At 31.3% G+C, this 26,290-nt stretch overlaps 3 protein-coding genes across 3 annotated transcripts; all 3 read right to left on the minus strand.

The window, feature by feature from the left end:
- Positions 1-7,492: 7,492 nt before the first annotated feature.
- LOC115718644 (uncharacterized) lies at positions 7,493-9,040 on the minus strand. Its single transcript, XM_061115515.1, has 5 exons — positions 8,608-9,040; positions 8,353-8,526; positions 8,164-8,268; positions 7,922-8,093; positions 7,493-7,824 (listed from the first exon to the last, which is right to left on the minus strand). The coding sequence occupies exons 1-5, from the start codon at positions 8,904-8,906 to the stop codon at positions 7,735-7,737; spliced, it is 840 nt and encodes a 279-aa protein (XP_060971498.1). The 5' UTR covers positions 8,907-9,040; the 3' UTR covers positions 7,493-7,734.
- A 21-nt stretch (positions 9,041-9,061) lies between these two features.
- Positions 9,062-10,997, minus strand: LOC133038221 (actin cytoskeleton-regulatory complex protein PAN1-like). The gene is made up of 4 exons (XM_061116310.1): positions 10,283-10,997; positions 9,612-10,190; positions 9,198-9,491; positions 9,062-9,106 (listed from the first exon to the last, which is right to left on the minus strand). The coding sequence occupies exons 1-4, from the start codon at positions 10,706-10,708 to the stop codon at positions 9,062-9,064; spliced, it is 1,344 nt and encodes a 447-aa protein (XP_060972293.1). The 5' UTR covers positions 10,709-10,997.
- Positions 10,998-11,382: 385 nt separating this feature from the next.
- Positions 11,383-14,677, minus strand: LOC115720062 (uncharacterized). The gene is made up of 3 exons (XM_061115514.1): positions 12,159-14,677; positions 11,974-12,079; positions 11,383-11,888 (listed from the first exon to the last, which is right to left on the minus strand). Exon 1 carries the CDS (start codon positions 14,639-14,641, stop codon positions 12,224-12,226), a length of 2,418 nt encoding a protein of 805 aa, XP_060971497.1. The 5' UTR covers positions 14,642-14,677; the 3' UTR covers positions 11,383-11,888; positions 11,974-12,079; positions 12,159-12,223.
- Between the last annotated feature and the right edge of the window lie 11,613 nt (positions 14,678-26,290).

Genomic DNA, 26,290 nt, shown 5'->3' on the forward strand with positions numbered 1-26,290 from the left:
AATAAATAAATTTGAAGTAATTTTATAAACTTAGTATAAAAAATTATAAATTGAGAGAATCAATGGGAGAATAGAAAGAGTTAATTAGAGAAATTTTAGAGTGTCATGTCACCGTCTCATACTTCTCCTTTATATATATACGATGCAATATAGCTGCTCTTCGCGCGGCTAATTTTTTTTTTTTTTAGTATTATAATAAATAGTTACTTAAAAATATAATTCTAATGTATAGTAAAATTGTAAATATATTATCTTATTTCATATTATTATTAATAATTTTATTTATTAAAAACTAAATACATAATTTTATTAATTATTATTTAGAATTATTTATTAAGAAGTTTAAAATTTATTATATGTAGTATTTTAAATTACTTTGTTAAAAGAAATTATTTTTTATAAAATAAACAAATAGGGTGGTGTAGAAAAAAATTACGGTGTTATCCATAATGTATTATTTTCATATCTCGATCATTCAAAATTATTGTTATTATTGTATCTCACTTGTTGTCCCATTGTATCTCACTTATTTTTATCACTTTATCTCACATGTTGTCATCACTGTAGCTCATCCCTTGTCATTACCGTAGCTCACTTGTAGTCGTCACTTTTGTATTTTCCAAATCTATATCTTAATCTAGATTTCATCTCGATTTTTAAATATTTTTTTAATATTTTTAAGACAATAGAGAAAATTCATTAGTTTGCTCTGTTATTATTAATTAATATGTTTTAAAAAAGTAATTACTATTTTTTTAAATATCTTAATTGAAAAAAGAAAAAATATAAAAAATGTGATATTTTAGTTATGAGAAATGCTAAAACGCAACCCTTCTTGGTATCACTATTAGTGTAATTAAGTAGCATGTCTCATATATCTTTAAAAAAAATAAGATTTATGAAATATCGCTAACCAATCGTAGGGTGCCACCTATGAAAGGTGTTGGGCACCACTGATGTCCAATAACAATGCTCTTTAATTATAATTATGTGATACTTGACATTAAAGTTATCATTTAAAAAAAAATACGTAAAGTAGGCTTTTGTTAATAATTAATTAATATGTTTTAATGAAAATTTTAAACGTGGTAAAAAGCAATTGAAATAATATTTCAAGTATCACATACAACTGATTCTTTTATTATTATTATTATTATATTTCTTTTTTATTTTAAAAAAAGAGCCAAAACGTTAAGGTTGTATATTTGTAATATTATTACTATAATTTGAGTTTTATGGACTTACTTTTGTATTTTTTTTATAGAATTAAAATTAAAAAAGTGGGAGAATTAAGGAGAAAAGAGAAAAATAGTTTTAGAACAATTTTATATGAATTAAAAATTAAAAAAATAAGAAAATTAAAGAGAGAAAATAAAAATAGCTTTAAAGCAATTTTAAAGTACTATGTTACTACTTTATGTCTCTACTTTATATATATAGATATGGGTGACTACTCAATGGTTACATTTTTATTGTAACCATGGTGGTTACATTTTTGTTGACTTGTAATAGCAGGTTACCAACATGTAAAAATTCCTTTTTTAGAATTAAATTAACTATAATTAACTATCTTTTAAAATAATTAATTTTTAATTTAAATATTTAATAAGACCCTTTTTAGCAATTAATATTAATATATATTTTTTTTTTATATTTAAGTCTCTATTATAATTTTTTTAACAGTCAAGCATTTAATTATAATATTTATAATGGAACTCTATTATTTTATAAAAATTAAATTTTCACCCATTCTAAAATATATTTTTGAATTATTAATCACTAAGTCTGAGAATAGTGCGAAATACTAGAATATGAGAATTCATGATTCATACATCATATCTAAACTCTAATTTTACCTGTATATCTTGAAGTTACATGCTTTAGACATAATAACTTGAAAACAACCAACAACTTCATATATGTATATTTTTATCAGTAACACGTATTCGAGATCAATAACCAATAAATGATGTACTAACTTTGTTGACAATACATAATCAAAATCAATAATTAATATATAACATCGGTTGCTAAGTTTATCAAGAACACATGTTCAAGATCCATAACCAACAACAATTAATAAATTTTAAATCTTCAATAATACATATTCAAAATCAATAACAAATAACAATTACTAACTTTCAATTTCTTTCAATAACATGTATTTAAGATCAATAATCAATAACAGTTAGTAACTTTTAAACCTTTCAATGATATATATTCAAGATCAATAACCAATAGTGATCAATAATTTTTAATCTTTTGTAATTTTTTTTTTTCTATGATTCTACTCCGATCAATTGAATATATATACAATATATTAATTTAGAATTGCCAAGAAGGAAGGATAAAGTGACTTCCTCTCTGAGAAAGAAGAACTATATGACAGAGGATGGAATGAAGTACAGATGTGTCGAGTGCACCAAAAAAATTATCTTTAATTTTATAATTGCTATTAAATTTTAATTTTTTTTTTTAAAAAAAAAATTAAACCACTTGAACTAATTCTGGACTGGCACACTTATTTGGTACTTAAAGTATTGATAATAAGATTGACTGCATAATTACATTTAATTAGAGGTTATTTTTATCATTTTTTGTTAATTAAGGTTATGAGTGTAATAATTTTAAATTATAATGTATTTTATTATAAATATTTTAATAATTTAAGTCTAAAAAAAGTTAATTTCTAAAAGATTCTTCTTTAGTAATAAATTGTAAAATATTAATTAATAATTATTAATAATTTAATTTTAAGTATAATTAATTTTAATTAAGATTTTATACGGAAATAAATTTTTAGGTTACTATCAAGTTACAAGTTATTTATTTATTTTAATTTCTAAATTAATCACAACCATTCATTATTAATCCAATGACTAAAAATAAATGTAACCATGATGGTTACATATTTGATGTAACCATTGAAACCTTTTCCATATAGATATAGATTTATAAGAATGATATTTAAAATTAATATTAAGACAGAATTTTATCATAATATCATTCATAGTAAATTTACTTTGTATAAAATAAAACAAACAATAATAATATAAAAATAATATATATTATTTTAACAAAATTTCATTTTTACTCTTTCTTTTATATGTATATATATTATTTTGAGCTTAGTAATTGCAAGTATCTAATTTTCTTTTTCTCCAAAGAGTTGCAACAAATTAAATATCAACTATACCACATAATATAATTATCTATATACCATATCACAAAATCGTAATTTTAAATTTCATCTCAATTAAAAAATGCTTTGTTATTTTCTTTATATATTTTCAAAATTTAAAATTTACTATGTAGCCAAACCATAATTATTCAACTCATATAACCGTTCAAATAAGAAAATGATCAAGTAATAAATAATTACGTTGCATTTATAATATGGGTACAATATTATCATAATTCATCTTATGCCTATTATTCTTTTATTTTCTTATATAATTATATATTTTTAAATAAAAAAGAAAATAAGATATAAAAAAAGTAATTATTTAAAATTTGAGATTATTGAATTATTTATTATTCTTTTTTAGTGTTACAAATAAAATAGGATATAAAATTACAAATTTAAAAATTTAATTTATGTAATCACTTTTAACTTAATTTTTAATATTAGTATATAAATTATTTTTGAGTAATCATATTCTTTTGAATCACATTTAATTTTATTATATATAGATAGTTTTTTAAATTGTAGCTTTTAAATTTTTTTTATATAAGTTAGTTACTAAGTTAGTTACAAAGTAAATTTAAATGATATTTTTTTTCTTTAAAAAAACCTATGAGAATTGACCTCTCCAACCTACATATCCTCATACATATTAGATATGGAGAATAATATTATTTTAATCTCAATAAAATTGCACATGTATACCATCAGCAATTTATCTATGAATAAAACTTCCACTAATATACAAAAAATAATTAGCAATTTTCAACGGTGTAAAGATTTGGTACATATATCTAATTATTTATATTATTATTGAGAACTCGTTGGTACATAAAAAAAAAATTATAAGATAAAATAACATAGCATAAAGATAATGTAAAAGAATAAAAGAGAGTGATATTAAAAGGAATGCCAAACCAACTCTTTCCTTTTGTTGATCATTCTTTCTCTGAGTAGATGTATGTGTATTCTTGGTAGATTTGCATTATATACAATTGCTAACCATAATCTCAAAAGATGAAAAATAAAGAAATAGAAGAAGAAGGAGATAGGCCGAGATAGTGAAAAAAATAAGATTGATAAAAATATAATTTTAAGTTATTTATAATTATGTTTAGCGTATTTTGTTTTTAATATATATAGCTAGCAAAAATTTATAAATTAAAAAATAGTTATATACACATCCATGCCAAATATCTGAGCTATATATTTTTTAATGTTAATTAATTTTTTAATTAATAAAATATTAAAAAAATAAATAAAAATAAAGTCAAAAAGCTAAGAACATGTGATAATAGATTTATAAAATTAATAAAAATTAAAAAATGAGATAATTAAGGAGAGAACAAATAAGATTGAATAGAGAGATTTTAGAGTGCCACGTTACCGCCTCATGTCTCTCCTTTATATGTATACTATTAGAATTATAACAGGATTAGTCTACTGACAGTTTGTTAGTTATAGTTTTTACCGTTATTTCAGTTAGTCTATTCTGTTACATTAGCTATCTTTTAGCTGATATGGTTTTTGTCTAAATGTCGGTTACTTCCTGTATATATATTGGTGTTCTTCTTCAATTATAATCAAGCAGATTGTATTTTCTCTTCATTCAGTAAATAAAGATTTTCCTTTTTCTCTCTGTTTCGTGTTATGGTATCAGAGCGGAAGAGTATGCTTTCCCACTTCTAACCTTAATCTCTTCCGCTTTCTTGCCTAAGCCGTGTCTTCTTCTCCGGCAATGGTGGCGCTCATCCAAGGTTGGTGATCTGTTGAAAATTATTTTACCAGGATCTTAGATCTACTCACAATTATATTGATTAACACCCTAAATATGAACTTTCTAAAACGATGAAATAAACACATATAAAGTTTAGTAAACCTTACATTGGGTGCAGCGGAATAATATGACTCCTTCCGTTCAGATATCTAGCCCTTGATTCCTTTCTGTAGCAGAGCATTATCAATATCTGAACCTGGATCTCTTTCTCTGATTCTTTAGTGCTGAAACTCCTTCTTGCTGAAAGTGTTTCTTCACGATCTTCCTCACTATGATTGAGGTATCACTTGCTGTGTGTGGGCACTACTTCTAACACTAAGAATTTCGAAATTGAAGAGGGAAGGAAGAGAGCAAGGTGGCAGCTAAAGATAGGGAGAGAGAGAGGCTTAGTTTTTTCTGAATGAAAAGTCAGAAGGAAAGTATAATTTTCCTGAAGCCTTCACTATCTATTTATAGCATTCCACTAGGGTTAGGTTTAAATTATTTGGCATTAAAATAATGAAAATATCAGTTTAAATTCCCCACAAAAGTGGCCGGCCCTATACATGTGGATTTGGGCCTCACTTTTTACAATTTTGCAGTTTTATCTTTTCTGCATCTGATTTTCTCAAAAACGCCAATTTTCAAATTCAACCATTTAAATGCCAATTCTAACTATTTAATAACTATAAATAATTATTAAATAATATTGTCATTTATCATATTTATTAATTGAACCATAGAAGATATCATAATTAATAAATATGCCCCTATAAACTCTTTTTTTACAATTTCGCCCTTACTTAGTGAAAAAAATTCCCATATAGACATAGTCTAATTTGAGAATTATAATTGATTAATCAAAACCAATTACATGAGTCTTACAAGCAATATTATCTCAACTAGTGCGGGGACCATGGGTCTATATAACCGAGCTTCCAATAAGTAGATCAAGAATTTATTACTAAAATTCACTAACTTATTAATTCTTCGTTGAATCCACGCATTGAACTTAGAATTGCACTCTCAGTATATAGAATGCTCTATATGTTCCACCATATAGACACATCATTAGTTATCCATTGTTATAATCCTAATTTGATCAATGATCCTCTATATGAATGATGTACACTGTAAAGGGATTAGATTACCGTTACACCCTACAATGTATTTAATCCTTAAAACACTTAACCCCGTATAAATGATATTTCAACTTATGTGAAATGAGATCTCCACCATTTATTTTTGTTTGGTCAAGCTCGAAGGAGATCATCATTTACTTACTATTCGCCAGATAGAAGCTATAGATTCCATGTTCATGTTAGCGCTCCCACTCAATTGCACTACCGTGTTCCCAAAATGTACGTATCACCCTGACCTAAAAGTAGGCTTAACTAACAAATCAAAGAACACGAATAGCCTCTTGAGATTGAGCCTAATCATAACAGGATTAAGATAATTTGATCTAGAATCAACTAGGCGATATTGACTTGAATAGATATTACGGTAAGTTTAATAAATCTAAGTCAAAGTTCAATATCCGTCCCTTCCGATGCATACTCCATGCATCTAACTTGAGCTTTACTTTAACCAATGCTCTGGAAAGAACATCGCATTTCTCCAAATGCAAGTAAACTCTGTTGTCGATTATCATATCAGTAAAACCCTGTGTCTGATAAATCTAGGAAACTTTATTCACATAGTTATGTTTACTTTCCAATGTGTTGATAGCATAATAAACAGGATCAAGTATGTGAAAAGGGTTTCAGATGAATTCATACATTATGTACATATAATCATGAAATAAATCATGTGAACCATGCAACATTAAATGTTATTTCTGATCTATATTAATAAGTAAATCTGATTATATTGAAATGAGTTTTATTTACGGCATAAAACCCAACAAACTCCCACTTGCACTAATATAAAACAAAAAAGTACATTTCAAATAATCTCAACACCTTGATATACAAATCAAGTGTAGTAGCAGTAAACTCCTCGTAATAGGATCTGAAAGGTTGAATTAAACACAACCTTTTCTCCACTATTACTCTTCCTTAATCACAAAATCATTGATAATGTGAAATTCCTCTCTATATGTCTACTCTCTTGGGATACTGGATTCTATACCTTTGGCACACTACTACAAAATTCACTATTCACGTCTGTTTTTAAGTGACACTTAAAGAATTTACGTCGGTTTATAAAACCGACGTATATACCGTAGACGCAAATAGTTTTTATTAGCGTCATTTTTAAAACGTCGCAAAAAACAATTTTCGACATTTATAAACCGACGCTAAATAATTTCTTTTCTATTTTATTTTCAGCGTCGGTTGAAAAATGACGCTAAATGTTTCATGGCATTTTAAAACTGTCACAAAAAACTTATTCCGTCGGTTTTAAAATATCATATCTATTACGGAAATACTTTTTTTTTTTACCTATTGCGTCACTTATAAAATGAAACACAAATATAAGTAAGGGAAAATTGCAAATTTTTCATGCAATTTTCCCCACCTGCATTATCAAATTTTAGAATAACTCTATATAATAGTAAATGCATAATACAAAAAATATTAAAATAACATTTTTAAAACTTAAATTAAATTAGTAATCGATTCTATTAACTAATCACACAATACCAAAATTGTTAATAAAATCGATTCTAAAACTTAAATTCCATGTATATCGTAAACTAAATATAAACTAATAATATATGCAAAAGATAGCAATAATCATAAAACTTGTTACTTATGTATTATATCAAAAGTGTAGTAACCTTAAGTACTTAATCTATAATCAAAGGCTTCACAAATTCGGCCAACTCATCCCGTACGACATTGATCTCCTCGTTACTATAGGGAGCGTCTAACTTGAACTGTAAAATAAAAGATAAAAAAACATTAATCATTATATTAAAAGTATATATAATTAAAATACAAACTAAATAGAGAAGAGTAGTTATTCATGTTTACATGATTTTTCAAAAAACTTGCAGGATTAACAACCGTCATGAAACTCTGGATAATCTTCATAACATAATAACCACATTGTACTCCATTCGGCTGCTGTCGACACGTGTATTGGTTGATTTTTACTGGACCCTTGTTTCGTATATTTTTTTCGATCCTGTACATGTCCACAGCACTAAACAAAAAAGAAATTAATTAATGAATTGATTTGTAACATAATCCAAATTTAAAAAATTATAACTTACTTTTGGATACATTTCATAATATCAGTTCGGATAAAGTCATTCGTCGAGTCAAGATATGCAACACTTTGAGTATTGGCATGAATCATAATTGTCAACCAGTGATCACTACAGAACAAAACATGTTAATTCAGTCAACTCACTAATCGATCCATTAGTTTGTTACATTTATTAATATAAAAACATACTTACTCTGAATTCCACGGACATATCAACCATTGTTCAGGTTGCATACCCATCATTCGCTGACATAGATTCTCTGAACGTTGTTTGAGTTTACCAGCTTCAGTTGATACTGAAGTAGGATTATTAAATGCATATGTATTCCTCAACCCACCAAGATTAAGTGTGTGTTCTTGCAAATAACTAAATTAAAACAGATTATTAATAAACAGTTGTATATATAATTTTTAACTTAGATATTAACTTAGTTATTAACTATTATACCTGCACCAAAGAGACATAACAGTATTTCCAATCTTATGGAGCTCGCACACATCTTCCACCTCGTCAGCGCTGATCCAACACTCTTGGCCTTCTCCTCCGAACACTTCCGGTTTAATATAGTATCTCTTTGATTTCTTAGCAGGCCAATTCTTCACAATCTCTGAAAGTCCAAACAATAATTGTGTCTTTGCAGGGGGAATGTACCGTTTGACAGACTGTTTATTAGGCCCCTTTGGTTTTATCGGTGGCTGAGTTGGTGGAGCCAAATGATCTCTTGAAACTTTCTTCTTTCCTTTCATCTACATCAAACAATTAATTACAATTTCAAAATATAATAATATTGACAGCCTAAGATGCAATTTTTAGGTTTTTGTAAGAAATTATTAGCATCCAAGAGTTTAGAAAACATAAAGTCATAAATCATAGCTTTGAATAGATCATGGCCACAAAATCTTCACCAATAATGCATTCCCATCCCACTAGACACTATCATTAGCTTCTTTAAAAAGAAAGTATCACCAAATAACTATTTGAGTTCAACCTACTCATTATTCAAGAAAATATACTCGAAAAGGAAAAAAATGATGTACCTTTGCTAAATCATCTAGATGTATGTTGATTAGGTTCTTTGGCCAAGCTACAAAATTGTTTACAGCTAAACCAACTGTGCCGAAGCCTTCATGTTCTATAGGGCATGGTAGAATGGCATTTTCTTCAACCACCTTCTCAATAAAGACACGTTTGAAATCATCAAACTTCTTTTTTACTCCATGTATTATAATATTGCCTTCTTTGTCTGCCTTTTCAAGTTTCACATAACCTGATGCAACTAAGACCGGATCTTTTTGTTTGGGATCAATCACGTACATATCACACCTCAATCTCTTCATTTGCAAACAAAACAAGAGACAAATAAAATTTATTTTAAAAAGAACTTAAATAATTATGATATAAAAATTAAACATGCATAATGAAAATTATTTTAAAAGGCAAGTAAATAATACATTATCAGAAGTAACCGGAGATGGTGCTGGTGGAGCAGCTGCACAAGTTGTGGCTGGTGGAGCAACAAGTGGAGGTGTTGGAACAGAGGCCTTGGGAGCTGGTGGAGCAGAGGCCTTGGGAGCTAGAGGAGCAGAGGCCCTGGCAGTTGGTGGAGCAGAGGCCCTGACAGTTGGTGGAGCAGAGGCCCTGGCAGTAGGTGTTGCTCCTAGAACTGAGGTAACAGCAGCAAAAGCTGGTTCGTTGGATGCTCCCCCAACACCTGAGCCAGATGCATGTGAGGTGCCCGCAACATCACTTTGGCTTTGGACTATTTGGAGGAGTTTATTTAATAATTCATCTTGTCTACGACGATGTTCCTCTGACTCTTCAAGTCGCTTCTCCACCTCACTCATACGATCATTGTCATCGACTCTCTTTCTTTTAGGACGTGGGGTTTTGAAAAACTGTGTCTGTGTGACACCACTCCCCATTCCTCTAACACGTCCTCCATGCTCTTCGGTTCCCAAGGCTAGAGTGAGTATGTCTTTTGAGCCTTCTACTAATATTGTCCCCTCCTCAACTTGCTTTCGTATCTCAGCCTACATTCAAGAAAGTAAAATTTGTAAGAATTTGAACAACATAAAAGTGTTTAAGTATTTGATCAAGCACATATATGATAAATGGAACTTACAATCCGGTCAGCGACCTCCTGAGCAGGGCCATCGAGCTCGCCGTTTTTGTTCGTGTGTATTCTAATCCACAAGTCTGCCCTGTCATATATAGTCAGCTGGTGGCCCAACTCTTTCTCCAACTTTTCTTCAACTTTCTTAACACCACCTCGGCCCGCATGGTGATTGTATGTATTTTGACTCCTGATATCTTGCATTTTCTTTCTCTTTTTTGCCCATTCAGGACTACATCTTTTGGCAACAAATTCTTTCCAATCTTCGGGATTGTAACATGAAGCATAAGCATCTGGAGGACGATCGAGCATTGCTGGAACTTTATCTTTGTATTTGAAAATTAGGTTCCTTGTTAGGAATGCTTTCCAGTCTTTCCATCTTCGTCCAGCAGTTTTTAAGGTAGAATGCTTAGCTTCTGGGCCTAACTTGAACATTGACTGCAAAAATTAGCAATAATAGTTAGAATGACATTAAATATTCAACTACATATGAAAATTAATCTTAGCTATTAGCATTACCTTGATGTACTCCCATAATAGATTTTTAAATTCCATTGGAACTTTTCTCCAATCATTGTATGCCAGTGGAAGATTTCGTCTTGCATACCAGCCAATCTGGCTAACCAGTTCATTTGCAGTGTCCCCAATGCACTGGCCCCATTGGTTGTACTCGACTTTGAGAAGTATTCCTTCACTCCTATTCTTTATATGCTTCAGACCCTTATATGCCCCCCTACCATTTTTCTTCTTTGGTTGTGAATCAGGGTCAGGTTCCGGCTGTGCACTCGGATCGATTCAGATTCACCACCAATGGATTGTCCCCAAAGGGCAAAATCATCATCATAGTCATCGGGGTCATCCATAGTCAATGTACCTACACATTAAAGCAAAATAATAATATATAAAATTAACATAAAAATTTAGATTAGGCGCAAAAAAATATAAAATAATATAAAACAAAACACACCAATATTTATAGATTGATAGTTTACTCAATCCATAATCCTTCACCGTCTTCCCAAGAAGAAATGATTTCGTCCCGAACAGCGACATCAATTGGTGGTGGATTGATTTCAAAAGTTTTATCATTGAGATATAAATATCCACCAGACTCTTGGTAATCATAATCTTTTGGTTGTGTTGTTAGAACAACTGACCAGCGACCATCTATTGGGTCACTCATATAAAATACTTGTTTTGCCTGGGATGCCATTATAAATCGATCAGACTTGTGTCCTACTCGATTCAAGTCCACTAGCTTGAATCCAAACTCATCTTCTTTAACTCCATTATCACTCCTCACCCAATCACAAAGAAAAACAGGGATTCGAAAGCTAATGTAATCTAATTCCCAAATTTCTTTGATTACACCATAAAAGGTCATATCACATTCAATAGGGTTTTTGTCTTTTGAACTAGCTACTTGGATAGCACTAGCAACAATCATGACACCACTATTTTGTGTTTTTCTAGAAGCATCACGATCTTTCGTGTTAAATTGAGTACTATTTATGTAGTATGATTGATACTTTAGTACAGTAAATGAAGGAAAATGCGATATCGAAAGTAGCAACTGAGATACATTGTTCGGGGAGTCACTCATTTCCACAATCACCTAGCATAAATCAAATTAATTAGTAGTTACATAAAATGATTATGAAAAACATACCAATTTCAAATCACTCGGTATTGCATAATACCTTTTCTTTCAACCATGTACTAAAATTTCGATAATGTTCATCTTGCACCCATTTGTGGTTCCTCGACTTACTAGGATAAGTAGTCTTGATCCAATCAAAATGTTTCCTTCAAGATGTAGTTAAACATTATTCTTATTAGTACACTTTTGATTTGAATTGAATATTAAAAATTAAATTAAACTTACTCAATGTACGGTTGAACCTCATCAACATTTTGCAAAATGAGTCGGTGTGCTTTCTCTCGATCAGCTCAACTTACGTCGCAAACAGAAACACCCCGACCCCCTTTACTAATTTCATTATCAATTCGAGGAAGACACGACCCAACAGTTGCTACATTTGATAAGAAGTCTGAACAAAATTCTACAGCCTCTTCAACGATGTAGGATTCAACAATTGAACCCTCTGGCCTGCTTCTGTTTCTTACATAACCCTTTAGGATTTTCATGTACCGTTCCATTGTGTACATCCATCTCAAATACACTGGCCCACACATTTTTACCTCTCTCACCAGATGAACAGTTAAGTGGATCATTATGTCAAAAAAGGATGGAGGAAAAAATTGTTCTAAATAACACAACACTTCAACAATTTCTAATCGGAGATTTTCCAACTTTGACACATCTACCACTTTGCAACAAAGAGATTTAAAGAATAAACATAACCTGGTGATAGCATAGCGAACTTTCTTAGGTAAAACAGAAGGGATACTCACCGGCAGAATATGTTGCATCAATATATGATGATCGTGAGACTTCAGTCCGGATAAAATTAATTTGTCCATATCTACCAAATTGGAGATATTTGAAGAATACCCTTCGGGTACTTTAACGTGAGACAATGACATACAGAAATATCGTTTTTCTTCCTTAGTCAGGGCATAACACGCCGGTGGTAAAAAAGTTCGTTTACCAACAATTTCTGGATGTAAATTTCCTCTGATCCTCATCTCTTTCAAATCTAGACGGGATTTAATTCCATCTTTACTCCGACCAGGAATATTAAACAAGGTATTAATTAAGCTATCTGAGACATTTTTCTCAATATGCATCACATTTAAATTGTGACGTAAAACCAAATGCTCCCAATACTCAAGCTCAAAAAATATTGATTTTTTCTTCCACAGTCCCTGAGGTTCATTTGTGACACCCTTACCTCCTTTTCTTTTCTTCGATTTTGACTTTCGCTTTCCAAGATTGAATTGAATTTTATTCAATTTTTCTACCAATTGTCTTCCGCTTAAAGGTGGGGGAGGCATTTCAAATTCTTGCTTACCGTCAAATGCCTTTTTCCAGGTCCGAAATACATGTTCGGGTGGCAAAAACTTTCGGTGTCCCATATAACAAATTTTTCTCGAATGTGTTAAATAGCGAGAGCATGTTTTCTCTTCACAGATAGGACATGCATTATAACCTTTCACACTGTAGCCAGAAAGATTCCCGAAAGCAGGAAAATCATTGATTGTCCACAATAACATGGCCCTAAGATTGAATGCTTCATTCCTATAGGCATCATATGCATTAACACCGTCATACCACAATTTACTTAAATCATCAATAAGAGGAGCTAAGTATACATCAATATCATTGCCAGGCTGTGAAGGGCCTGATATCATCAATGTCAACATAGTGAACTTTCTCTTCATAACATGCCACGGCGGCAAATTATATATCACAATTAAGATTGGCCAACAACTATACTTACTGCTAAGGGAAGTATGTGGATTGATACCGTCTGCAGAGAGACCAAGACGGATATTCCTAGGCTCATTGGCAAAATCAGGCCATCTAGCATCAATTGTTTTCCAAGCGGGAGAGTCAGCTGGATGTCTCATCATACCATCTTTCACTCTATCACTGGCATGCCAAGTCAAATTTTTAGCATGGTTGGCATTTCGAAAAAACCGAACCAAACGAGGTATGGGTTGTAAGTACCACAATACTTTTGCAGGAACACCCTTCTTTACCTCATTAGAATTCTTTTTCTTTTGCCACCTGGACTCACCGCACGTTGGACATGATACAACATCCACAAATCTCTTTCGATATAGGATGCAATCGTTAGGACATGCATGTATCTTTTCATATTGCAAGCCTAACGAACACAATGTCTTTTTTGCCTCATAGAAAGACAAAGGCACCTCATTACCTTCGGGTAATAATTCTCCTAAGAAAGCTAGTAACTCTGTCAAACTCTTATCACTCCACCCGTGTTTTGCTTTCAAATTGTATAGCCTAATAAGCGTCGATAATTTAGTAAACCTACTACAATTAGGGTAAATCGGCTTTTCAGCATCTTCTAACATAGTTTGAAATGTTTCAGGACGAACGTGAGATTCAAACTCTGCTTCGTTAATCATCTCTGCGATGTGATCCTCTTCATACTCCACATTATTAACAATCTTATCCCTTCTAGAGGGTCCCTCGTCCGATCTTCTAATTTTTTCTCCGTGGTGATACCAAACCTTATAACTCCTGTCTATACCGTTCTTAAACAAATGTTCTCTTATTTGGTCAATTTTCATACGCTCCATGTTACCACATTTGAGACATGGGCAATGAACCAAATCAAGATTATCCGCATTCTTTGCAGAAAACTCCAAAAAGAAATCAACACCTTCCCTATATTTTACCGTTAACCTATTCGCACTCATCCAATCTCTATCCATTTCAAAACTTCTAACAAAACAACAAAAAAACAATTTAATTAACCTAATTAATACAATAAAATAATTCTATTTCAACTTAACCTAATTTATACAATGATTTTGTCAAAAAGATGTAGATAATAGATATAGAATGGTTTGACTAATTGTATATAGATTACATTTTTGAGCTTTTTTAAAAGTGATGTTTTGGTTAGAAAAAGTTTTAAAAGCTTGAAGCAATACAATCTTTTTAAAAATAACTATGTACTTAGATTGTATAATATATATAAATTTTGATTATGTATATCTTTTTTATAGTCAATTATTAACATTAATTATATATCCAATCATATATTCTATTTATTATCTATTTATTTATAAACATCTTACTATTTTGGTCTTATGAAAAGTGTTTTTTCTTGTAGTGATATTAATCCTACTGAAATTTCGGCAGCATAACATCTATAATTCGGACGTTCCCGAAAATTTTAAACATGCAATTAATCTATTAAAACATCCACAATAATACAAACAAACAAAACTATAATTAACAGTACAAATATTACCACCCATCCGACCGCAGTCATGCAATTCCAGAACTTACTTCACTATTGATGAATATCTAGGATATTCAAACTCTTCTAGGATTTATAAAATATAAAAAAAATAAAGTTTGAGTAGCTTACCAATTCCAAGCTAGCGTTCAAGCAATTTCTGCGAAAGATACTACCACAATTGAAAAGCTGCATTGTGAATAAAAGTACTCTTAATTCAACCAACTAGTGTTAATATCAATAATTATAAAACTTATATCGTATGTATGATAACAAAAAGTGGTAACCTTGTATTTAATCAATCAAAGGCTTCACAAATTCGGCTCACTCATCCCGTACTGCATTGATCTCATCGTTACTATAAGGAGCGTCTGGCCTAAACTATAAAAGAAAATATAAAAAACATTAATTAAAATAACAATATGACCAATATATCAAATTAAAATAATCAACACTTTTAATAATTCAATTTTTAAATCAAATAAAACTTATTTTACTCCTTAAATATTAGGATTTATTGTATTTTTATTGTACAAAATATATAAACCATAGCATAATATACAAAAGAAAACACATTCAAATCTTATTATACCAATAGATAATGCAGCCTCAAAACAAAAAATGACAGAACTACTACTACATTATTCTCTGGTCAGTAAATAAATATGAAATCACCCTACTCAGCTACAAATATACATACATGAATTTCCAAAAAAAAAATGAAAGAATAGTGGTCAGAATTTACAGAGGAGAGGCTCATAGTCACATTTGAAAGCAGAGAAGAAAATTGAACCAATTAATGAGATCTTGTGATAACGAGAGAAAGATAAATAATAATGCATTAATGAAAGCATGTGATTTTAGCAATTAGATAGTGATAGAATAAAGCTAGTAGGGTACCAAAAGAGTGATACATGATACAATCCACATAATATATTTATGATCAGTAGTGTGTATATAATAGTTTTAGCTTGCTCAAATCAAATCTAAACATGTGTATCATACCACTAAACTAGCATTAACTCTTCTACTGTCTCTTCGTTTAAATTTAGTTTGTTTTTAGTCCTCTTTTAAATACAGATAAAGACTTCTTTTAAGTATGCCATACTTCAGCTGTGAAGACTACACTACAAAGTTTATATTTAACTACAAGTTCTGAAGCCAGACTAAATAAATAGCAGATAGGTTAGATTAATGGGTTGGCTGATAGACACTAGAACACAACACAGATCTTCAATGAAAGAAGAAAGTTTTGTACTTGATCAAAGCCAGAAGGCTGGTTACAAATACCCAAGTTGTAAATAATTGTGCTTTTGTTTACATTTATACTAATTTCTGTTGAATCTGTAAATGCTTGCACACTAGAATAAATCAATAAACTAAAAAATAAAAAAGTAATCCTTTGATAAAATGGGAAGATTTACCAAAGTGTCTAAATAGAATAAGAATTCATACACAAAAACCAAACATTTTTTTTTTCTTTTTCAATTTACTTTCTTTCCTGCTATTTTTCTGTTCATGGAATAGTAATTAATTAGTAACAGAAAGTGAACCCATAAATGAGCTAAAACAAATCAAAAGCAAAAGATAATAACAAACAGCAGTCAAGATCACATTTCACAATACTAAGAAAGATCATTCTTTTTAACAAGATCTATATCATTACTAAAAAGAACAAACTTAATCCAAGAGTTCCTTAAAACCACAAAAGCACAATAACATGTGAGAATAAAGCTAGTATGGCAAGTCAAGACCAGTTGCTATCAATGTCATCTCTCTAAGCTGTATTTGGAGTTAGCTTGACTGAGAAGGTGATAGAGATGTATCTTGTATGGTATGCATAATGGTGGAAAGTCATCACATATAATGCCACATAAACTGATGTTAAAGCATTTATACACAACCACAAGCTTAGCGCAGCAATTTGATGTCAGCTAAGATATTTTGATTAAAAATTTTATTCACCAAGGTTCATGTATTCACCTAATTATCAATATTATTTGCCTCTGAATATACTAAATGAATAATCGATAATAATTGAATAATAATATTACAAAAAGAAAATAAATATACAGTGTGAATTTGTGAGGAAAAGATAGAGCAAATAAAAGTAATATTCTTTGGCTTATTCTCAGCAAATAATTGGTTTGGTAGGCCATTTGTTTTTCTTATTCACTTTTGTCTCAACCACTCAATCAGCTGTGTTTGCTATTCACTTAGATTATATTGCAAAAACAAAATACAAATTAGAGTCATTAATGAGTAATAATACAACGTTAAATTTTTCATTCAAGCTTAAGCTTTTGTTTAGTTTCATAGCTAGAGAACTTGAGCAGAGTGAAGACTACTAATCTAAGGAGAAAAACCAAAGGAATGGACAATCAAAAAAACCAAGGCATTAATGAGCATTCTGAAGTGAATTATGATATGCTCATTGAGTTTATAATTAGTGAAAGTATTTTCTTTTGGTCATTAAATCTAGAAACAGTAGACATTCCAACATCTGAAATACTTCACTTAAAAATTCCAACATAGCAAAACAAACCAAATTGTAAAATACTTGAATCTCAATATCTCAGAAAGAAGGACCGCCAACTCCTTTTCCTCTTCAATTTATACATATAATGACTCTCATGTTTAATATTAGTTCCAATCTAAAATGACTTGAAAAGTTTAAAAATTGATCTATACAATCTACTGAGTTTTTAACAACCAATGAGCTGATAACTTGATTAAAAGCCTGTTGGGAGTGCTCATCATATTATCACACAATTAAGTTGATTATGAGCCACATCAATAGCATAATAAAGCAATTGTACCCTTTTCTTATTCCCTCAACTACCAACATTCCCTACTAAATAGGCTTAAGAATGCACAAAATGCAAACAATATATAGCAAAACACTAATAAAAGTTTTAGCTAGAAGTTGATCCATACAAAAGTGGATAAATTATATAAGTGCACAAACTGAATAAAAAATTATGTAAAAAATTCTTTACACACAGCAGCAGTATATACAGAATTCATGGACCAGAACACATCAACAAAGAATAGAAACGGTCTATTAAACAAATCCATTAATACACGACAAAACATCATCAACACCCACAATAATAAAAATAATAAAAAAGAATACCTTTCTTAGCTCTTACAATCTCCTGTCCCAAACCAAATGTTCCCTGAAAAAGGGAAAAGAAATTACAATTTGGTATAAAGAAACTCATAAATTAACAAAGAGAATCCATAGTAGTGCCTCCTTCACCTGAAATGATTTTTCAATATATTCAATCCCTACAATTCCATTTCATTTAGCGCACACATATATATGAGTCAGCATTAGAATACTTTTTTGGGGAGATTATAAGCACATGATGAACTAGCTACCAAGTAACATGCATCTACAATATTACATATGCCCACACCACACCACACACACGAAGATATATAGCTAATATTATTAAATAGTTAGCTAGATATATTTTTTTCCTATAATAAAATTATTAAGAATATGCCCATGCCTTTTGTCAATTTCTAAGAGATAACAAAAAATCAGAAGAAAAATATATATCTAAGAGATAAAAATCATATGAAATGGATATCGCCTCCTCATAGCTATTTGAACTAGACTATATATATGCATATAAAAGCTAAAGAATTAGAAAAATCATTTCAGATGATTGGCATGTTATAATTACTTATAGCAAACACAATATTTTTCGGAACCCATTCGTTCCTGGCGTCAGAACACAAAAGCAATTTCTTTTCCTGGTTTCTTTTTCCAAAAAAAAAAAATTGAAAAATTCAATAATAAATCATCGAAAAAGCAATTTCTGGTTTCTTGTCCCTATTTCTCTCTGTCTTTGCTCACTCCCTACAAACCTGAAATCAACCTCTCAAACACCCGTAACCTACACAGAGAGACTGAGAGAGAGAGAGAACGCAAGAGAAAAGGAGAGGGAAAGAGAGAGACTTACGGAGGTGGGAAAATCGCAAGAGAGAAAGAGAGGGGAAAGAGAGAGACCTTCAGTTCTTCAAAATCGCAAGAGAGAAAGAGAGGGAAAGAGAGCTGTTCAGAGAAAGAGAGGGAAAAGAGAGCTCGAAAATGAAAGTGTCATTCAACTGTTTGGGGGTAAGTGAATAATAGGAGAATTTGCGTCGTTTTCTCACACTCACAATATCTTTACCGTCGGTTTTAAAAGGCCACATAAAGCTTAAGTGAGCCTTTTAAAATGACGCTAATAATGAACGAATTTTTTTAATTTCTTGATTTTTACCGTCGGTTGGGTAATTAGTGACAGACATAGAACCGACGCAATTTGTTTATTTTTTGTGACATTTTAAAAATGACGAATATATTGAATATAGTACTATTCACGTCGGTCAACGCGATGAACAGTCGCGTTGACCAACGTGAATAGTGGATTTTGTAGTAGTGGCAACTACTTTTGGTTAATCAGGGAATTAACACTAGTAGTTAAGGCAATTTGGAATGGTGCCAAAGTTGTATAGAACTTTCCTTAGACTGAATAAGTACCTTTCCTGCAACTTTAACATTCAGTCCCTTTCTGATGGACCTAGAGACTTCAGATAGGTTTTTACACTTCTCCAAAATCACTATTCCACCCCCAGAGTAATCACCATCTTATCAGAAAGATTTTCTAGCACAAAGGCAAATTTTGAAATCTGATGTGGCGTAGTCTAAGAGTTTTAAATACACCCTCATAGACTAACATATAGTTCCTCTTCTTAATCTTAAGATTTACTTGATTGTCTTCCAATGTTATCCTCTCCTGGATTAATCTGATACCTACTCATTACTCCCACTCTACAACAGGTGTCTGGTCTAAGGCATGCAAAAACATGTCTAAGACCTCTCACTGTGTATTTAAGAAATTCTTTCATGGCTTTATCTTTTCTGGAATAGTTGAGACTTTTCCTTAGATAAATAAAATCTATGCCTAAAAGTCGAGAAGCTTCTATAGATTGCCATTAGAAAGAAAATGCTTCACCATCTTACTAAAGTAAGTTGCTTGCATTAGAGTAAGTAATTACCAGGTATACCACAAGTCATAGGTTTAGATAAACTCAAACCTATAATACTAGGAACCGAAAGTTTTGTTAAGTCCATTGAATGGACTGATAACCGAAAATTTCCTTTTATGTCCTTGTAATAGAAAACTTTAGGTTATTCCATGTGAATGGATTAAACCATAGTTCTATTGGCTTTTCTTCTTAGTTTCTTATCTTGACAATCCATTACTTGTTTAAACTCACAATGGATTTTAATCACTAGTGTCTCCCAAGTCATAAGAAGGTGAGTTCCTAGAAATTCTCCCACTACAACAAAGTACCGTGAATTATGTCTAAGAAAACTAAATGGTATTAACCTCTTTGGTTGTGACAAGACAATAGAGGCAGTGGGATCATCATATGTCAAATAAGATGATAAAACACTTTTGGAATCAAGAAAAATATCTCCTTTATTTGCTACTTTATTTTCAAACTTAGTCATTTTCTTAGAAAAGTAGTATTTGTTTGAACAAACACTTTCTTATCTATTGACTATGGGATGGTCTACCCCTAATCACTTAGAATAGCTAACAAACCATGGTTAACAGTTCTAGCTTTTCTTAAGATTTTGATTAGGTCATCCATGAATCTATTAATGATTTACATTAAGTATACAACCATTACATCATTCTGAAATTGTATTACCATAGAAGGAATTAGGCAACGATTAGTAACTAATCATCAACATGCAACTCGAAATTTCTGGGGAGGTAAGTTTGGATATAATTCAAAAATCAAATTAATGATCTTTGAACTGCATATCTACTAACTATTTCTCCACCCCTATCAGTTCGCAAGATCTTTAACCACTTACCTTAATGGTGTTTCACCATTGCTAGAAATTAATGAAATTTTTTAAACATTTCAAATTTCTTTGCATAAGGTATAATCTAGAGTTATTGTTTTAAGAATACAACGAAAACTCATATCCACCACTGAATGTACATCCATCTGCGAATGAGATGAACTACTTGTTGGAATTTATTTTACCAGGATCTTAGATCTACTCACAAGTATGTTTATTAACACCCTAAATATGAACTTTCTAAAACGATGAAATAAACACATATAAAGTTTAGGAAACCTTACATTGGGTGCAGCAGAATATAATGACTCCTCCCGTTCAGATATCTAGCCCTTGATTCCTTTCTGTAGCAGAGCATTATCAATATCTGAACCTGGATCTCTTTCTCTGAATCTTTGATGCTGAAACCTCCTTCTTGCTGAAAGTCTTTCTTCACGATCTTCCTCACTATGATTGAGGTATCACTTGCTGTGTGTGGGCACTACTCATACACTAAGAATTTCGAAATCTCAATGAGGAAGAAAGAGAGAGTGGGTTCGGCAAAAGATAGGGAGAGAGAAGGCTCAGTTTTTTCTGAATGAAAATGTAGAAAATTTAAGTGTAATTTTTCTGAAGCCTTCACTATCTATTTATAGCATTCCACTAGGGTTAGGTTTGAATTATTTGGCATTAAAATAATGAAAAGATCAGTTTAAAAATTTAAACCAAGTGGCCGACCATGTACAGTAATGCGCCTTGGATTTTGCAGTTTTCTCAATTCTGCATCTGATTTTCTCAAAAACGCCAATTTTCAAATTCAACCATTTAAATGCCAATTCTAACTATTTAATAACTATAAATAATTATTAAATAATATTGTCATTTATCATATTTATTAATTGAACCATACAAAGTATCAAAATTAATAAATATGCCCCTATAAACTCTTTCTTTACAATTTCGCCCTTACTTAGTGAAAAATTCACAAATAGACATAGTCTAATTTGAGAATTATAATTGATTAATCAAAACCAATTACATGAGTCTTACAAGCAATATTATCTCAGCTAGTGCGGGGACCATGGGTCTATATAACCGAGCTTCCAATAAGTAGATCAAGAATTTATTACTAAAATTCACTAACTTATTAATTCTTCGTTGAATCCACGCATAGAACTTAGAATTGCACTCTCAGTTAAATAGAATGCTCTATATGTTCCACCATATAGACACATCATTAGTTATCCATTGTTATAATCCTAATTTGATCACTGATCCTCTATATGAATGATCTACACTGTAACGTCCCCGCTTCAAACCTCCATTGGGTCCTTACACCCACGGAATGAATGGCTCTTATACACGAGTACGTCACTCTGGCTGCTTCATGGACTGACGACTGACCCTACAGACCAACACGAGTGTTTCCAGTGTGCTTTGTCCTCACTCGCACGCTTCCTAGGAAAACTTCTCACGAGGTCACCCATCCTTAAATTGCCCCAAGTCAAGCACGCTTAACTGTGGAGTTCTTTCGAGATGGGCTACCGAAAAACAAGATGCACCTTGTTGACATAGGTAGTACCAATCAATCCATTTAAGCCCTCTTCAACTGTGTAGTCCCATACCTACACAGTCTCAGAATCATCCCACTTGACCTTCCCTAGGCGGTGTGGGATTGCACAGCTTACCCGGTTTTTCCCCTTACGGATCACGGGACTAAGGACTGTCACATACACTGTAAAGGGATTAAATTACCGTTACACCCTACAATGTATTTATTCCTTAAAACACTTGACCCCGTATAAATGATATTTCAACTTATGTGAAATGAGTACTCCACCATTTATGTTCGTTTGGTCAAGCTCGAAGGAGATCATCCTTTGCTTACTATTCGCCAGATAGAAGCTATAGATTCCATGTTTATGATAGTGCTCCCACTCAATTGCACTACCGTGTTCCCAAAATGTACGTATCACCCTGACCTAAAAGTAGGCTTAACTAACAATTCAAAGAACACGAATAGCCTCTCGAGATTGAGTCTAATCATATCAGGATTAAGATCATTTGATCTAGGATCAACTAGGCGATATTGACTTGAATAGATATTACGACAAGTTTAATAAATCTAAGTCAAAGTTCAATATCGGTCCCTTCCGATGCATACTCCATGCATCCCACGTGAGCTTTACTTTAACCAATGCTCTGGAAAGAACATAGCACTTCTCCAAATGCAAGTAAACTCTGTTGTAGATTATCATATCAGTAAAACCCTATGTCTGATAAATCTGGGAAACTTTATTCACATAGTCATGTTTACTTTCCAATGTGTTGACGGCACAATAAACAGGATCAAGTATGTGAAAATGGTTTCAGATGAATTTATACATTATGTACATATAATCATGAAATAAATCATGTGAACCATGCAACATTAAATGTTATTTCTCATCTATATTAATAAGTAAATCTGATTATATTGAAATGAGTTTTATTTAGGGCATAAATCCCAACAAACTCCCACTTGCACTAATATAAAACACAAAGTGCGTTTCAAATAATCTCAACACCTTGATATACAAATCAAGTGTAGTAGTAGTAAACTCCTCATAATAGGATCTGAAAGGTTGAATTAACCGCAACCTTTCCTCCACTATTGCTCTTCGTTAATCACAAAATTATTGATAATGTGCAATTCCTCTCTATATGTCTACTCTCTTGGGATACTGGATTCTATACCTTTGGCAACTACTTTTGGTTAATCAGGAAATTAACACTAGTAGTTTAGGCAATTTGGAATGGTGCCAAAGATGTATAGAACTTCCCTTAGACTGAATAAGTACCTTTCCTGCAGCTATAACATTCAGTCCCTTTCTTGTAGACCTAGAGGCTTCAGATAGGTTTTTACACTTCTCCAAAATCAATATTCAACCCCCAGAGTAACCACCATCTTATCAGAAAGATTTTCTAGCACAAAGGAAAATTTCGAAATCTGATGTGGTGTAGTCTAAGAGTTTTAAACACACTCTTATAGACTAACATATAGTTCCTCTTCTTAATCTTAGGATTTACTTGATTGTCTTCCAATGTTCTTCTCCTGGATTAATCTGATACCTACTCATTACTCCCACTCAACAGCAGGTGTCTGGTCTAAGGCATACAAAAGCATATCTAAGACCTCTCACTGTTGATTTAAGAAATTCTTTCATGGCTTTATCTTTTCTGGAATAGTTGAAACTTTTCCTTAAATAAAATCTATGTTTAAGAAGTTGTGAAGCTTCTATAGATTGCCATTAGAAAGAAAATGCTTCAGCATCTTACTAAAGTAAGTTACTTGCATTAGAGTAAGTAATTACTAGGTATACCACAAGCCATAGGTTTAGATAAACTCAAACCTATAATACTAGGAACAGGAAGTTTGTTAAGTCCATAGAATAGACTTATTAACTAAAATTTCCTTTTATGTCCTTGTAATAGAAAACTTTAGGTTATTCCATGTGAATGGATTAAACCATAGTTCTATTGGCTTTTCTTCTTAGTTTCTTCTCTTGACAATCCATTACTTGTTTAAACTCACAATGGATTTTAATCATTAGTGTCTCCCAAGTCATAAGAAGGTGAGTTCCTAGAAACTATCCCACTACGACAAGGTACCGTGAATTATGTCAAAGAAAACTAAATGGTATTAACCTTTTTGGTTGTGACAAGACAACAGAGGCAGTGGGATCATCATATGTAAGATGATAGAACACTTTTGGAATCATGAATTAAATATCTCCTTTATTTGCTACTTGTTTTCAGACTTAGTCATTATCTAAGAAAAGTAGTATTTGTTTGAACAAACACTTTCTTATCTATTGACAATGGGATGGTCCACCCCTAATCACTTAGAATAGCTAACAAACCATGGTTAACAGTTCTAGCTTTTCTTAAGATTTTGAGTAGGTCATCCATGAATCTAGTAATGATTTACATTAAGTATACAACCATTACATCATTCTGAAATTGTATTACCATAGAAGGAATTAGGCAACGACTAGTAACTAATCATCAACATGCAACTCGAAATTTCTGGGGAGGTAAGTTTGGACATAATTCAAAAATCAAATTAATGATCTTTGAACTGCATATCTACTAACTATTTCTCCACCCCTATCAGTTCGCAAGATCTTTAACCACTTACCTTGATGGTTTTAAGCATTGCTAGAAATTTATGAAATTTCAAACATTTCAAATTTCTTCGCATAAGGTATAATCTAGAGTTACGTTTTAAGAATACAACGAAAAACTCATATCCACCCCTGAATGTACATCTATCTGCGAATGAGATGAACTACTTTCAGTGGATATAGGCATATTAACTCTTTGCAGAGATTGATCTTGTCAAATCCACTATGAACAAGATACAAATGCCATAGATTAAAAAAATGTGGTAGTGTCTTTTGATGACTTAGGTTTATAAAAGAATTCTTAGAATAGTGCAAGTGGATCCTGGTCACAGAATACCTAACTCATATTCCATACAGTTTGAATCCATTAATAAAAGATGGATATTAAACACTTGAGAAAGTGTAACTGTATTGTATCTGGAATTAGAAATATAAGAAAATTTCTATATGGAATCTAAAATTAAAGTCAAAGACTTAAAATTTATACCAAATATAATGAGTAATTCTATCTTGGACCACCACTACTATTTAATTCTAAGTCTGATTTGCCCATACAAGTAGGAGATTTCTAAGATTGAGGATTTATATCAATTGGGAATAGAATTTTGGGATTATAATCATATGCGTCATTTCATTTCTTAAGAGAAAATATAGAATGATATGAAATGATTTATAGACCATTCATCCAATGATATGTTTTGAAGCTAATTCAAAATGAATAAGCTAAGAGGAATTAGGATAATTTCGTTTATAAATAAGAATCCAACGATGCTTCAATTAGCGAATGTCAAAGTAATCTTATTTATACAATCTTCTTGTTCCATATCGTAAAAATACTAGTCTAAGGTGTCATCAATTAATGAACAGCTAGATGTTGCATATACAATATTTATCTTTCGAGATCTAACACCATTATGTATGTCTAATGGTGAAAATCCACTAGGGATTTATCTCATTAGATAAACAAGCCAAGTTAGACCAACAATGAAGATTCGAAATTAGACTACAACTTAATAACAGAAAATAACATGGTTCAATATAAATTCATACACAATTCAGAAATTATAAGCATATAGCAAGTAGGAATGACAAGTGA

This window comes from Cannabis sativa, chromosome 5 (assembly GCF_029168945.1).
Source record: "Cannabis sativa cultivar Pink pepper isolate KNU-18-1 chromosome 5, ASM2916894v1, whole genome shotgun sequence".
Classification (NCBI taxonomy): domain Eukaryota; kingdom Viridiplantae; phylum Streptophyta; class Magnoliopsida; order Rosales; family Cannabaceae; genus Cannabis; species Cannabis sativa.